General features: G+C 48.3%; 1 protein-coding gene across 1 annotated transcript in view; it reads left to right on the forward strand.

Annotated features, from left to right (window-relative positions):
* Positions 1-14733, forward strand: part of EFCAB6 (EF-hand calcium binding domain 6) — a 237958-nt gene that overhangs the window by 111856 nt on the left and 111369 nt on the right. Inside the window, exons 14-16 of the mRNA XM_041755332.1 lie at positions 1125-1184; positions 1276-1436; positions 13372-13545. Coding sequence (XP_041611266.1) covers positions 1125-1184; positions 1276-1436; positions 13372-13545 — 395 coding nt within the window. The remainder of the gene's footprint in view (positions 1-1124; positions 1185-1275; positions 1437-13371; positions 13546-14733) is intronic.

The following is a 14733-nucleotide window of genomic DNA, read 5'->3' on the forward strand; positions in this document are numbered from 1 at the left end:
ACAGGCCTTTCTGTTTTTACTGCCTCTTGTACCCATGAGGGCTAGCCCAGTGCCAGGCCAACTCACGAAACAGTGTGGTAAATGAATGAATGAACATATAGGAATGAAGGAGAAAAATTAGAAAACACAGTTTTGCAAATAGAAAAAAAGGAAAATCACCACTAGTTCTAACATTGAGGGATCATTACCCACTATTATACTTTGTTGTACATTCTTCTGAACCTTGTACCTGTGCTGTATACCTGCACACACTTTGTTTTCAGCTTTATTACGGTATAATTAATATACAAAAAGCTGCACATATGTATGCAATTTGAAGATTGGATACATACCTTCATATATGATACCTATTTTATTTTAAAATGAGATCCTGTAACTAATGACTTTTCAATCCATGCTGTCCCTAACATGTCCTTAACACGGTCAATAAAAATTCTGCTGTGTGATTTTAAAAGATACAGAGTAAACTATTCCCTGTTGTAAACTACATGTTCTTCTCCCCCCACTTTTCTAAATCTTGCTACAATGGATATTGTGCCTGCTTTTTTGCACCATTCTGTGATTATTCCATTCGTACAGATTTCCAGAAATAGAAATGATTGGGTCAAAGAATATACATTTTATCCTTGAAATTATTTTTATTATTTTAACAGAGGAATATATGTGTAAAGTACAAAATGCAAAAGATGCAAAAGGGAACATGGTGAGAAGTAAGTTTTTCTTCTAGTTCTGTTCCCTCGTCATTCCCCAGAGGTGGTCACTATTGCCCTGGAGTCTGTAGATTATCAGATTGTCTAATAGTATCCCTTATTGACACTGGCAATTTGCCTCCTTTTTAATTTTTACCATTCTGAAAGGCAAAAATGCCAACTCATTATTCTTTTATTTTGAGTTTATTTAGGCTGGGTGATAGATTTTTTTTCATGTTTATAGTACTTTGTTTTTTCATGAGTGTAAGTTAAAAATCATGATCCCCATTTCCACATGGGGGTTAGGAGGTAAACCCCCTTGCTTATGACCTCAAGAGTTAATTGGCTAAAGGGACAAAGCCATGTGTCTGCCTCCAAGGCTCCTACTGCCTTTAGGAGAGATTCGTACTTACACACTTTCTCTTTCCCAATTAGATACAAAAACTCTCCTCCTCTGCAGACACCAAGGCGCCTCTCCTCCTGGCTTGGGATTCGGTAAGTAACACTTCCCTCGTGTGGTCCCAGGGTGCTACCGTCCCAGGTTACAAAGGTCCGGCTTGCTAAATGTGTTTGTTTTTTGTGTTAGGTGGAAGAAATCATTCAGGACTCAATTGCTAGGAATCTCCAAGCTTTCTACAAAATGCTACGGTCATATGACCTCGGAGACACAGGGCTCATTGGTCGAAATAATTTCAAGAAAATCATGCGCATCTTCTGCCCATTTTTAACAATTGAACATTTACTGAAGTGAGTGTTCTGGTAACAAAATTAATTCGGGTCATGTCTCTCATCGAGTCTGTTTATAATCCTAAAACTTTTTCTATGTGTGTTTGCAGTATCGATAGGCAATATTGATAATTGCTATTTATTGGGTCCTTACTAACCCAGAACACTGGTCGGGAGTTTGCCACACGCTCTATGATTTAGTCCTCACAACCGCCACAGAAGGTGGCTGCTTTTCCTTCCTGTGGATAAGGAAACTGAGGTCTGAAGAAGTCCCTATTCACAGTCACGTAGCTAGGAGGCCTCCCGGGTCTCTGTGACTCTTTGCTTGTTGGACCCTGGCTCACGGGTGCCAACGTGTCCCGGTGGACGCCCCAGAGACTCAGACCCCAGACAGGCAGATGCAACAAGCAAGAGGGTTTATTGGACGTTTGCGCAAACGGGCTCTCCACCTCAGAGGTGGCAGAGAGCCCCGATTAGCAATTACAGGCATCTTTTAAAGGCAAAAAACCACAGGAGTAGCATAGCATTCGGGTTATGACATGATTGATTTCTTTGAAGGTCAACACGAACATGTTCAGGGACTTTCCAGTCAGGGCGAGGGGGGGCGGATAGTTTTCTTATCTTGGAAAAACAGAATGTTTTTGTTGCTTAAATTCATGGGAGGCGCCTGGATGGGCTGCCTCTGGGTTAGGCCTGGTCCCACTCACGGGGACGGGGGTGTGGGGTTTCTTCATTCCCTCCTCTTTGTTTGGGCTGATTTTAACCTTAGAATCTTAGGGAACCTTTATTTCTTCAGTTTGGAGGGCCCGATATTGTTGAGTTAGTACCAGAGCTTGGGTAATGGACAATCTTTCTCGGATGAACTGGAGCAGCCGGTTGAGGATGCAGGGGCCGAAAGTTGGCAGTAGGAGCAGGATAACTAGAGGGCCCATAATGGTAGAGATTAGGGTGGTCATGCAGGGAGACTGGTTAAACCAGCCTTCAAACCAACCCTGCTGGGCTTCCCGGTCCCTTTGTCTTTTATTTAGCCTATCTCTGAGTTTGGCCATGGAGTCCCTGATGACTCCAGAGTGGCCTGCATAGAAACAGCATTCTTCTCCCAGGGCCGCACACAGTCCTCCCTCTTTCAGGAATAGTAAATCCAAGCCTCTCCTGTTTTGAAGTACTACTTCTGAAAGTGAGGTAAGGGATTGTTCTAACTTAGAAACGGACTGCTCTAGTGCCCGTAGATCTTTATCTACAGCTGCTTGGAGTTCTAAATAACGTCGTGAGCCCTGGATCAGAGCAGCTGCGCCAGTACCCACCCCAGTTGCGACCCCTAGTCCCAGCATAACGGCTAGGGTTAGGGAGACAGGCTCGCGCTGAAAACGGGTGGGATGTCTGTCATACTGATTTTTTAGAGTTTCAGCAGGGTGATAGAATACCCTGGGCATAATCTGCACCATAACACAGAAGTCCTCAGAGTCCTTTAGGACCTGAGCAGATACACAGGGGGTGAGACCTTTGTTGCATGCCCACCAGGTTCCCGGCTGGGGCACCAGGTAAAAGTCAGTTTCTAAAATCGGGGCGGTAGTATTGTAGAGTTCCTGGTAACCCCGGGTAAGTATAGTTAGCCCTGACAGTGATGTAATCCCAGGAGGAGGAGGGCCTCCCATCCTGTGTCTCCTGTAGTCTCGCACCCCCAATTTTTACAATAGAAGTGTTCCCCCCCTCCACAGGTGGGATTTAGCCTGCGATCTCTGTGGTACTCGGGACAGACATAGAAGGGGAGGGTGCGTAACATGGCCCTCCTGTCCGGCATGCCACATCCTCCCCAGGGGTCTAATCCTTTTCGTCTGGGGGGCCTTTCTCGGTTGGGGGCTTTAGAGGTGTCGGAATACCCCTCTAGGTCCCATGGGCTGGGGGCCCCTGTGGTTAATTTACATAAGTCAGGATATAGGTTGGGCCACCAGGTTCCTATGGGGGTAGTTTTTGTTATCGACCAGACCTCGTCACCCCCAGACGTTAATACCTGCCAGGTTAACTTTTTGGGGGCATGAGGGTTACCTTTGGAGGGGGAGAAGAGCGCTAGGAGAGGTAGGAATATAACAATTGTTATTGAACAATTTTTGAAAGTCTTATCTTGAGCGGGTTTTGGGTGCAGTGGAGCTTCCATTGGAGGGGCTCGCCCGGTCCGTCCTGGCTGGCGTCAGCGGTGCTCGTTGATGAGGCGCGCTTGACGTGCGAGGCATGGACCCAAGCAGCAATACTGTCTACTTTTAGGGTGGTTGGGGTGGTTAGTAGTACGGTGTATGGGCCCTTCCAGCGGGGCTCAAGGGTCCTGGACTGATGTTTCCTGACGTAGACGGAGTCGCGATCTGGAACGGGTGTGGGTCGGTTGCATCTCCGGGGCAGTAGACAGCTGCAAGGGGTCTCCAGATCTGGTGTTGGATAATCTGGAGCGCCTTTAGCCTGTCCTGTAAACCGGGAGTATTAGCAAGAGGGTCAATAGCAGAATCTAGTAAGTCCATCACTGGTGGGAGACCTCCATAGAGAATCTCGTAAGGAGTTAGTCCATGGCACGTGGGAGTGTTCTGAACTCGGAACAGGACCAAGGGGAGGAGTTGGACCCAGTCTTTAGTGCCAGTCTCCAATGTCAATTTGGTTAGGGTCTCTTTAATTGTTCTATTCATTCTTTCTACCTGCCCTGAGCTCTGGGGTCTGTATGCACAATGTAATTTCCAATTTATCCCCAGTAATCTGGCCACCAACTGACTTACCTGGGAGACGAAGGCAGGGCCGTTGTCCGACCCTATTACCTTGGGCAGTCCAAACTGGGGGAAAATTTCTTCTAGGATTTTCTTAACAACCACCTGGGCAGTTTCTCGTCTGGTGGGGAATGCTTCTGTCCATCCTCCTGTGGGCCTAGTGCAGCGGCTCGTGCTGTTTCATCGGCCATCCTGTTCCCCTCTGCTACTGGGTCGTTGCCGTGCTGATGCCCAGGACAGTGAATTATACTCAGTTTTCTGCTGTCAGTATAAATGTTGACCTTTTTGTCCTTAGCCTTTTTTAGGGCCTGAGTTAGGGCTATAAGCTCTGCCCTTTGAGCTGAAGTCCCAGGCTTTAGGGCACTGGCCCAGATGACAGTTTTTTTTTTATCTACCACGGCTGCCCCGGCTTTACGTTCACCATTTCGTAGAAAGCTACTCCCATCTGTGTACCAGGTTGCTTCAACATCTGGCATAGGCTGGTCCGTCAAGTCCCCTCTGGTGCCATGGACCTCGGCTAGGATCTGGTGGCAATTATGCATTACTAGGGAGGGGGACTCGGTTTCTGGAAGCAAGGTGGCCGGGTTTAGGGATGTAGCCATTCCGAACCGTATCCGCTCAGAATTCAGTAACATGGCCTGATAATGGGTGACCCGAGCGTTTGAGAGCCATCAATCAGGGGGCTGGCGGATGACTGTCTCTATGGTGTGGGGGGGGCCACCACAGTGAGGGGTTGGCCAAAGGCCAACTTATCTGAGTCTTTTACCAGGACTGCCACAGCCGCTATTATTCGGAGACATGGGGGCCATCCTGCAGCCACGCTGTCTAATTTTTTGAAAAGTATGCCATGAGCCTTTTTCAGGGTCCCAGTTTCTGAGTTAGGACCCCTTTGGCTATTCCTCGGCATTCATCAGCATATAGCGCAAATGGCTTGGTTACATATGGGAGGCTCAGGGCAGGGGCGGTCAATAAGGCCCTTTTTATTTTGTCAAAAGCCAATTGTTGCTCCTTTCCCCAGTGGTAGGGGGTGTTGGATTTCGTGAGAGGATATAGGGGAGCCACCAGCTCTGCAAACCCGGGTACCCAGAGGCGGCAGAACCCGGCACTGCTGAGGAACTCTCGTAGCCCTCTGGCATTAGTGGGTGCTGGGATCAGGGCTACAGCCTTTTTGCGGCCCTCCGTCAGCCACCTCTGGCCTCCTTCCAGGAGATATCCCAGATAGGTCACTCGTCTCTGGCCTATTTGGGCCTTTTTGGCGGAGGCCCTATACCCCAGTCCTCCCAGTCTCTCGAGCAGGGCCCCCGTACCTTTTACACAATCCCGTTCTGTCTTAGCCACTATGAGCAAATCATCCACGTACTGCAGGAGAACGAGGTCCGGATGGCCAACTCGGAAGTCTGCCAAGCCCTGATGCAAGGCTTCGTGGAACAAGGTGGGGGAGTTTTTGAATCCCTGTGGTAGCCTTGTTCAAGTGAGTTGTCCTGAGAGTCCCGTCTCAGGATCTTTCCATTCAAAGGCAAAAATAGGCTGGCTTTGAGAGCTTAACTTTAGGCAAAAGAATGCATCTTTTAGATAGAGCTCAAGGGTCCTTCTGCCTCAGTTAAAACTAAATGTTGAGCTCCCGTATCAACCAGGAAGGTCACTGGTTGGCCCCCCACTTTAAGGGTTATCCGAGGCTCGGGGCGGGGGTGCTCCTGGCCCTGACACCCCTAATCTTTATCTTCTAGGGACAGAACGGCAATGGGCTTCTTCTTAGGTCCCTGCGTTTGGCCCTTCTTTGGACAATCTTTAACCCAATGTCCTTTTTCCTTGCAGTAGGCACACTGGTCTCGTTCAACCCGTGGTTTTCTTTTGTCTCCCAGGTCCTTACTCTGTCCTGACTTACTCTGCCCTGAGCCCTGTACTATGGTGGCCAGTATCCCAGTCAGTTCTTTATTGCGTTTCTTTTATCTCTTTTATTCTCTCGTTCCTCTTGCTCTTTACGGATCCTGTCCTCCCTTTCCTCTGGGGTCTCTCTCTCTCTCTCTCTATCTCTCTCTTTAAGTCCTGTAAGGTGTATCCCTGAAGTCCCTCCTACCGTTCTAACTTATTACAAATACCCGAGGCCTATTGTCCGATGAAGGACATGATTACATCTGGTTGTCGATCTTTGGCCACGGGGTCAAAGGGGGTGTATATATGGTAGCCTTCCATTAATCTTTCCAGAAAACCTGCCGGCGTCTCATCTTTCCCCTGCACTATAGCACGTACCTTTGCCAAATTGGTGGGGCGTCGCCCTGCCCCTTTAAGACCGCTAGGAGTACCTGGCGATAGAGACGGAGCCGCTCCCTACCAGCAGCAGTGTCGTAGTCCCAGGTCGGGCGAACCAAGGGGAAAACATCCTCAATTTCATTAGGCAGCTGGGTCGGCCTCCCATCCGCCCCCAGGACGCTTTTCCATGCTTCGAGGTAGACGCCCTGTCTCTCCTCCGTGGTGAGGAGAGTCTGCAGGAGCTGTTGGCAGTCATCCCAGGTCGGCTGGTGGGTCAACAGAATTGACTCAATTAACCCGGTTAGTGCCTGGGGGTCTTGGGAGAAAGTGGGGTTATGAGTTTTCCAATTGTAAAGGTCAGAGGCAGAGAACGGCCAGTATTGCATCTGGCCGCCTACTGATCGGAGGGGACGTGCCTGGGAGGTCCAGACGTTTTCCGACTCCCCCTCGCGCTCTCGTCGAAAGTGGAGGCGACTGGAGAGTGGGGGTGAAGCGAGGGGTGGCCTCTCTACCGCAGTAGAGTCGGGAACGGAGCTGAGGGAGCGGAGGGAGAGGTAGGGCAGGGAATAAGGGGAGTGACGCAGGGAGGGGGTGGGGGTCTCGGGCCCGGTCCCCCCTGAGAAGGGGTGAAGCATTTTATCCAGGGGGGGGGGTTTAGCGAGATTCTCCCAAACTATGATGTACGGCACCTGATCAAGGTGCCCATTGGGTCCTGGCTGAAAGACCAGGGCCTTCACCTGCAAGATAATGTCAATATTAAAAGTTCCGTTCCTGGGCCACCCAACGTTGAAAGTCGGCCATTCTGAGGAGCAGAAGGTGACCCATCTTCGTCTTCTGACTTCACCAAAAGATTGTGTGCCCGGCCGGCGACTTCTTTCCAGTGATCTAGAGTGAGGCTTAAAGGGGTGGTTACAGTCTGTCCCATGGGTGTAGAAAAGAGGTGAACGGTGAGGAAGAGGACAGAGAGAAAGACACAGAACAGACAAACGCACACAAATGACAGGACTGGCGCGTTGGATATGGATGGGGTAGGTCGCAAACAACGACCCTCCCTGAAGAGGAGGGAGTGCCGGGCTCCCTCCCTCTTCCAGACTACTCCAGAGTCCGACTCTGGAGCGGGACCAGGGGTTTCAGGGCACGTCTGCCTCCCCCGCTGGTCCAAAAACAGAATACAGAGTCCTGCAGGCACAATACAGACCCGACACAATACAGACCCGGCCAGTCAGACAAACGGACGAGACAGATATGACATTAGCAAGCTCGGTCTTACCTCCTACCGGTCTTAGGATTGAGCCTGGGGGCATCTCAGATCCCGGACGAGCCCCCAAATGTTGGACCCTGGATCACGGGCGCCAACGTGTCCCGGTGGACGCCCCAGAGACTCAGACCCCAGACAGGCAGATGCAACAAGCAAGAGGGTTTATTGAACATTTGCGCAAATGGGCTCTCCACCTCAGAGGTGGCAGAGAGCCCCGATTAGCAATTACAGGCATCTTTTAAAGGCAAAAAACTGCAGGAGTAGCATAGCATTCGGATTATGACATGATTGATTTCTTTGAAGGTCAACACGAACATGTTCAGGGACTTTCCAGTCAGGGCGGGGGGCAGGGGGATAGTTTTCTTATCTTGGAAAAACAGAATGTTTTTGTTGCTTAAATTCATGGGAGGCGCCTGGATAGGCTGCCTCTGGGTTAGGCCTGGTCCCACTCACGGGGGCGGGGGTGTGGGGTTTCTTCATGCTCTTAACCCTGATACTGTTTTACCTCCCAGGATGCCAGGCTGCCATCAGCCGTCCTGTGCAGAGAGGCTGGAATTATAGTTCTGTTTTACTTTAGTTTAAAACTTACCCCAGGGCACCTGGGTGGCTCAGTCAGTTGGGCACCTGTCTTTGGCTCAGGGCATGATCTCAGGGTCCTGGGATTGAGCCCCACATCAGACTATTTAGCAAGAAGTCTGTTCCTTCTTCTGCCTCTGCTCCTCCCCCCTGCTCATGCTGTCTGAGTCTCTCTGTGCCAAATAAGTACATAAAATATTTAAAAGAAAACAAAACAAAAAAAAAGTAAAGCTTACCTGGTGGTGACTGAGCGAAGCTGGGAGGGGACAAGGATCTTAAGAGACAGAAGAGCACAGAGCCCTGAAGGCCTTGTAGGTCTCCTGCTGAGTGTCTTGTTCACCACTCCCACTACCCCCACTCAGCTGCTCTGGGGGCACAGAGCCCTCTTGCTTCCCTCTCTGTGGTGACCTTGAGAACCTTCAGCTTGAATCCTGGTTCCCTGACCACCACCAAATGCCCCACCATGTGCTCAAGCTTGTGGTCCAGAACCTGACCTTAGAGACCATTTGGTCCACGTTTCCTACTGTGAACAGTGATCTGGAGGCTGGGTGGAAATCCGATTGAATCGCAGGGAAGAAGATTACTCTGATTTTCTTTCAGTTCTTCTGACTAGAATGTTAAAAATCCTGTATTTGTTGCTTTTGATTACATTACATTGATTTCAGGTGACACGGTTGATCTAGCGGTAGTTGGCCACTCAAGTCTCTTTTCTGTGAATGTTTGTGTTTCGTTACCCATTTTTCCTGTGGTTGGTTTTTGCAGGAGAAGAAGGGTTTACAGGAGGAGGTGAGGCCGAGGCTTTCCTGAGCAGGAGGCGCACAGAGCGTGGTGTTTGCATTTGTCCATTTCTCAAACGTTGGCAGAAAGGCCAGCTTGCTGGAGCGTGGGAAACCCAGGAAGGGGGTGAGACGGGGCAGCAAGTCAAGAGACAGGGTTCTAGAGGGAGCTCAGGGGGCCTGGACGAGGTCTCTGTGGGGCAAGAAGCCAGGCTGCAGGGGCTTCAGCCACTATGGCCTTTGGTCTGTGCAGTCAAGAGCAGTGGGACCCACAGGGCAGTTCACTGATTCCTTCACCTAGTCTTCCACTCCGTGGGTGGTATTAGGGAGTGCCTCCTGCATTCCTGCTCCTGCTTAACTGGTTAACAGAAATCCCTTTATTTCCAGGGAGCTCTAGTGTGGGGGAAAGAGATGGAGACAAACCCAGCATGGCATGTGAATGTGGTTCAGAGGAACGATCACGTACAGCTGGGCAGGAGGGAATCTGTGAAGCTTCTTGGACATGATGCCTGAGGCCAAAGGAGAAAAAGAAGAGCACACATAGGATAGTGGGGAAAGCACAGAGGAGTAGGGGCACATGTGGGGACTGGCAAGCCATCTGGGACCATTGGGGCAGGCAGTCGTATAGGGAGAAACAGCAGGGGGATGATACTGAGGGACGGGTGAGGAACTGGGGCCATCTGGCAGGGCACTGGTTCATGCTAGCATCTTAGAATCATCTGGAGAGCTTTGAAAAATCCCAAGGCCCATGCCCTGTTCACAGGCCAGGCCAGGCAGTGTTATACTGAAGTCCCCACTGGCTCTGATGTGCAGCCATAGTGGAGAAGCACAGCCCAGGGGGTGAGGAGCCTGTGAGGTGGCCTTGGATGTCTGATCCGTGCTTTATAAGGGTTACTGTGGCCCCAGTGTGGAGAAGGTACTGTGGCAGGGAGAGGCGAAGAGGACAGGTATGTGGCACAGGGGGTGGCAGTGGCTCTGCAGAGGGGTGGCTGCTCTGTGACCAGCTTGGCAGAAGGATAAGACTCAGTGACTCTGGGAGTGAGGGCGCAAGGAGTGGGGGGGGGCTCAGATGACGACCAGAGGCAGTGTCACTGGAGTTAGGAAACACGGAGGAGGTCGAGTGAAACCTCGGCAGGAGACTTCCAGAAGACGTGGGCGCAGAGGGCGGCCTGCGCTGCGACGTGATTCTCCTTACGTTGACAGCCTGAGCACTCGTTCAGCAGGCGTTAATCTGGAAGCAGATAGCAAGCCTTCTGATCTGAGAGGGCGTGGGTAGGACCTAGCAGAGCACTGCCAGCTCATCAGTGACCTAGAGCCTCAGGAGAGGGGTGGGTGGGAGAGAGCCCCACCAGGCCGCGAGGGGCAAGGTGGACCCAGAGTGTGCCAGTGACTGTGCAAGGAGTGTGGGAAATGCAGTGTTGAGGATTGGATTCACCTCTGAAGCTCCTGCACCGGCGCTAGAACAATGCCTGGTGCATGGTCAGGGCTGCTTAAGTGTTGAGTGAGGGAATGAATGAATGAATGAATGAATGGAATGAATGAAAGAAAGAAAGAAAGAAAAGAAGAGAAGAGAAAAGAAAAAAGAAAAGAAAAGAAAGAAAAGAAAGGAAAAGAAAGAAAAGAAAAAAAGAAAAGAAAAAAAGAAAAGAAAAGAAAAGAAAAGAAAAGAAAAGAAAAGAAAAAAAAAAGAAAAAAAAGAAAAGAAAAGAAATCTAGTGGATTGGTCATGCAGGTAATTGGATACTTGATAGAAGCCTCTCTAATCCCTTCTTCATGATGCAGCCAGGCTTATCTATCTCAACCACAGATCTACTCATGTTAAAACCCTGCAGAAAACACCCCAGTGTCCTACTGCTGTTAGGAAAACACCCAGATGCTTTTTTTTAAGAGTGGCTTCCCGGGCTCCTCATGATTCTCGCACCCTCCAGAGCTCAGGCTGTGCAGCCGGACTGCCTGGGTTCACATCCCAGCTCAGCTCCGGACTAGCTGTGCCCTTGGGCAAGTTACTTACCCACTCTGAGCCCCAATTTGCTCACACTAATGTTACTTAGGAGAGTGTGGTAAGGGTCAAGGGAAATCCTAGACGCAGAGCCCTGCACCCGGTACTGAGCTCAAGAAACATTTGCTTTGGCTGGTGCTGTTGCTCTTTACTCAGTGCCGACTAAGCTGCTGTTTCCTGAAAGCCCCATGCTCTCTCTCACCCCTGGACTTCTAGATGGCCCATTCCCTCGGTTCTGAATGCACACTCTCCCAGCCACTTGGCTCCCTGGAGCGGGGGTTGTGTATGTAGTCTGTTCACAGTCGTAGCTATACTACTCAGCACCGTGCTTAGTACCTGCAGCATAAATACTTCCTGAAGCAGTGATATCAATGGCTAGTATTTCCTGAACTGCCCCTGGCTGTGTGGGAAGCAGCATCGTGATAATCGTACTGTGATTATTACATCTGCAGTTTGTGGAGCTTGTGTATATACAGCCAGTCCCAGAGCTAGGAGCTTTCTATGGATCCTCTTATTTCATAGTGATCCTCTGAGGTGGGTGCATTTTATAGACAAGGAAACTAAAGCAGAGAAAAGATGATGTGCCAGCCGGTGATTCTCAATCCTTTAATAGGCTTAAAAATTATTGGGGACCAGGCTGCCTTAGAAATTAAAAGTGAGATGTTAAAAATCTTATTGCAGAAAACAAAAATGAATGTGTACTTTCTTGTTGTGTTTCCCTGTAGGCTCAGACAAAACATTGGAGTTTCAAAATAATCACTTATTTGGATGATAAGGAGGTTACAGAAATTATAACGTGCAACCAAAGGTAGCTGGTCGTGAGCTAGTGAAGGGCTGCAAAGAAACTGAGCTAATCTCTGAAAACTCACTCCAGCTCCTCGTTTGTACCTGAAACATTTCCACAGTCTTAGAAAACGTTAGAGAATACAACTTGTCGGTGCACGCTTTCCCTCTGGTCACATGCTATGAGGCCTCCAAAAAACCCACTGTGCTCGAGAGGTGCAGGGTGGAAAAGGCAAAAGACTTCCTCGTGTCCACATGAGAATGGTTTGGGCCTCCCGAAGTCCCAGGAACAGCTGCAGACCACACCTCGTGAACGCTGCCTTCACTCGTAGGGCTGTGAGGTCCAGAGCTGATATTCCAGCCCCGGGAGGCCGATTCCAGGCCCACACCCACAGCTACATGCTCTGCTGCCGTGTGGGTTCTAACAAATATGTGGCATTTTGTTTTGGTCCCCGGGCTTTACCAAGTGTGCTACGATGGGTGTGTACAACTTTTATGATTAGAAAAATACTAACAAACAAAATATTGAAAAGGAAAAAAGTAGTTCTTGTCCTGTTAGTAGTTTCCTACGGTTTTCTAAAATACTTGCAATGTGCCGAAGTTCCAGTATAGGTATTTCCACAATTCCATCCCAGAACTTGCAATTTCAGAAAATTTATTCTTTTTACATGTGCCGTACCTTTATTACAGTATTCTTATAAACTATAAACTGCATACATTTATTTATTTGTTAAAGATCTTATTTATTTGAGAGAGAGAGCGCACGCGCGCATGCATATACACACCTGAGCCGGGGGAGGGGCAAAGGGAGAGAGAGAGAATCCCAAACAGACTCCCCGCTGACTGTAGAGCCCAACTCGATCCCAGGCCCTGAGATCATGACCTGAGCCAAAATCGAGAATCAGCCACCTAACTGAGCCACCCAGGCACCCCTTCATGTACATCTTTAAAAAATAGTTTGAGCATCTCCATCATGTATATATATCCATGAAACCACCGCAAGTTATCAATCAAGATAGCAAATATTTTCATCCCTCCCACCCCCACCTCAAGCATCCTTGTGTCCTCCTGCAGTTCATCTCTTCCGCAGCCCTAGTAACCACTGGCCTGCATCTGTCATTGCAGATAACTGCATTTTCTAGTGGTTTATATAAATGAAAGCATGCAAGATGTTCTCTTTTGTCAGGTTCTGTTCCCCAAGCGTAACGAGTTTGAGATTCATTCCGGTTGTTCCCTGAATGCACAACTGGTTTCTTTTCATTGCTAGGTACTATTCCATTCATTAGTACATCTTGTGGAGCATTTGGTGGGCATTTGGGTGGTTTCCAGTGTTCCATCTTTATTTGTCTTGGATAGATGCCCAGGGGTAGAAGGGCTGGTTCCTCTGGATGAGTATATATTCAAGGTGTACAGTCTAGGTGTCTTCCAGAGTGGTTGCACTGTTCTGTGCCTCACCAGCAGTGAGAGAGAGCTGTAGGTACTCACATCCTTGTCAGCACTTGGTAGGGTCATTCCTTTTCATTTTAGCCAACCTAATGGGTGTATTCGAATTCTTTTTAAATTCCAGACTCTGTAGTAGGTTTCAGGATATTGCTTCAGGAAGAATCCTTTATAAGAAATTTTTGGCATCCATGGGGATGAGTGGCCCACCACCCCCCTCTTCGGTTATTACTCCAAAGGATCAGCTATTGAGTGACCATTTTCAAAGAGAGGAACAACGGAAGTTGGATCTTTCTGAAAGGTAAAACAAAACGAAATGCAAACGCATATGGAAACCACCGTGCCTTTTGTGGGAGAGGTGGTTAGTAAATATTTGTTGACTAAACGAGTGTTTTAATATTTTATTATTGAAATGAGGAAATATGGCAAACTATAAATACAGCGGTTAGGGCCAGGGGAGTTGAGAGCAAGCAGATATCTTTGGGATTATTATGTGGCCTGCTGATTCTGGAAATGAAAGCACTGAGGTCTGAGAGGTCTAAGGACTGGCCTCAGGTTATTCACAAACTTGGTGGCCATCCTGGGTTAAGAACCCAGGACCTTCAAGAAATAAAACAGGTGAACAGAGGGGAAGGGAAGGAAAAAAATAAGATAAAAACAGAGAGGGAACTAAGCCATAAGAAACTCTTAACTTTAGGAAACAAACCGAGGGTTGCTGGAGGGGAGGTGGAGGCGGGGTGGGGGGTAACTGAGTGATGGGCCTTAAAGGAGGGCACTTAATGAGCACTGGGTGTTATATACAACTGATGAATCACTGAACTATCTCTGAAGCTTACAGTACACTACATATTAACTAAATTGAATTTAAATAAAACATTTTTAAAAGAAAACCCAGGGTCTGCCATTCAACCATTACATGCCTGGGTTCACATTTGTTCTTTTCCAGAAACTTAGGCTCCTCACCACCATTTAATATTTATGGCAAAACATCCCCATTAAACCAGTTAACATTTTCTGACATGAATGATAGAATTATTCAAATGATCACCAAATTGAATTGTAACAATAAAACATGCTTAGCAAATCTGTTAAACATTGGGCTGATGAATATTCTAGCCTGTCCTCATTTTGAAAAATATAGGTTTAGTCTAATGAAAAGATATTATTTTAACTTGCCGGTTCATAGCTTATAATAAATCCACAAAGAAAGGTAAAATGTAGACCTATTCAGCCGACTTCACTCTGTCATTTCCCTTTAAAAAATTCTTAAGTATCGAGCAGTGGGAATATTTTAATGCTATGGTAATGAAATTTGAATATCTGGGCATTTCAGTGGTAGCTGCTTTATAAATGGGCAGAGGGATGGTATTTTAAGAGAAAGGTTAAATATTCTGTGATGAGATGCGTCTGCCTCCTAAAACCAGTGGAAAAAGTAATGGCAATTAGGCTTATTCTAAAATGTGGGCATTCCTGTGGAGCTCTTGAAAGC

This window comes from Vulpes lagopus, chromosome 5, assembly GCF_018345385.1.
Source record: "Vulpes lagopus strain Blue_001 chromosome 5, ASM1834538v1, whole genome shotgun sequence".
In the NCBI taxonomy this organism is placed as follows: domain Eukaryota; kingdom Metazoa; phylum Chordata; class Mammalia; order Carnivora; family Canidae; genus Vulpes; species Vulpes lagopus.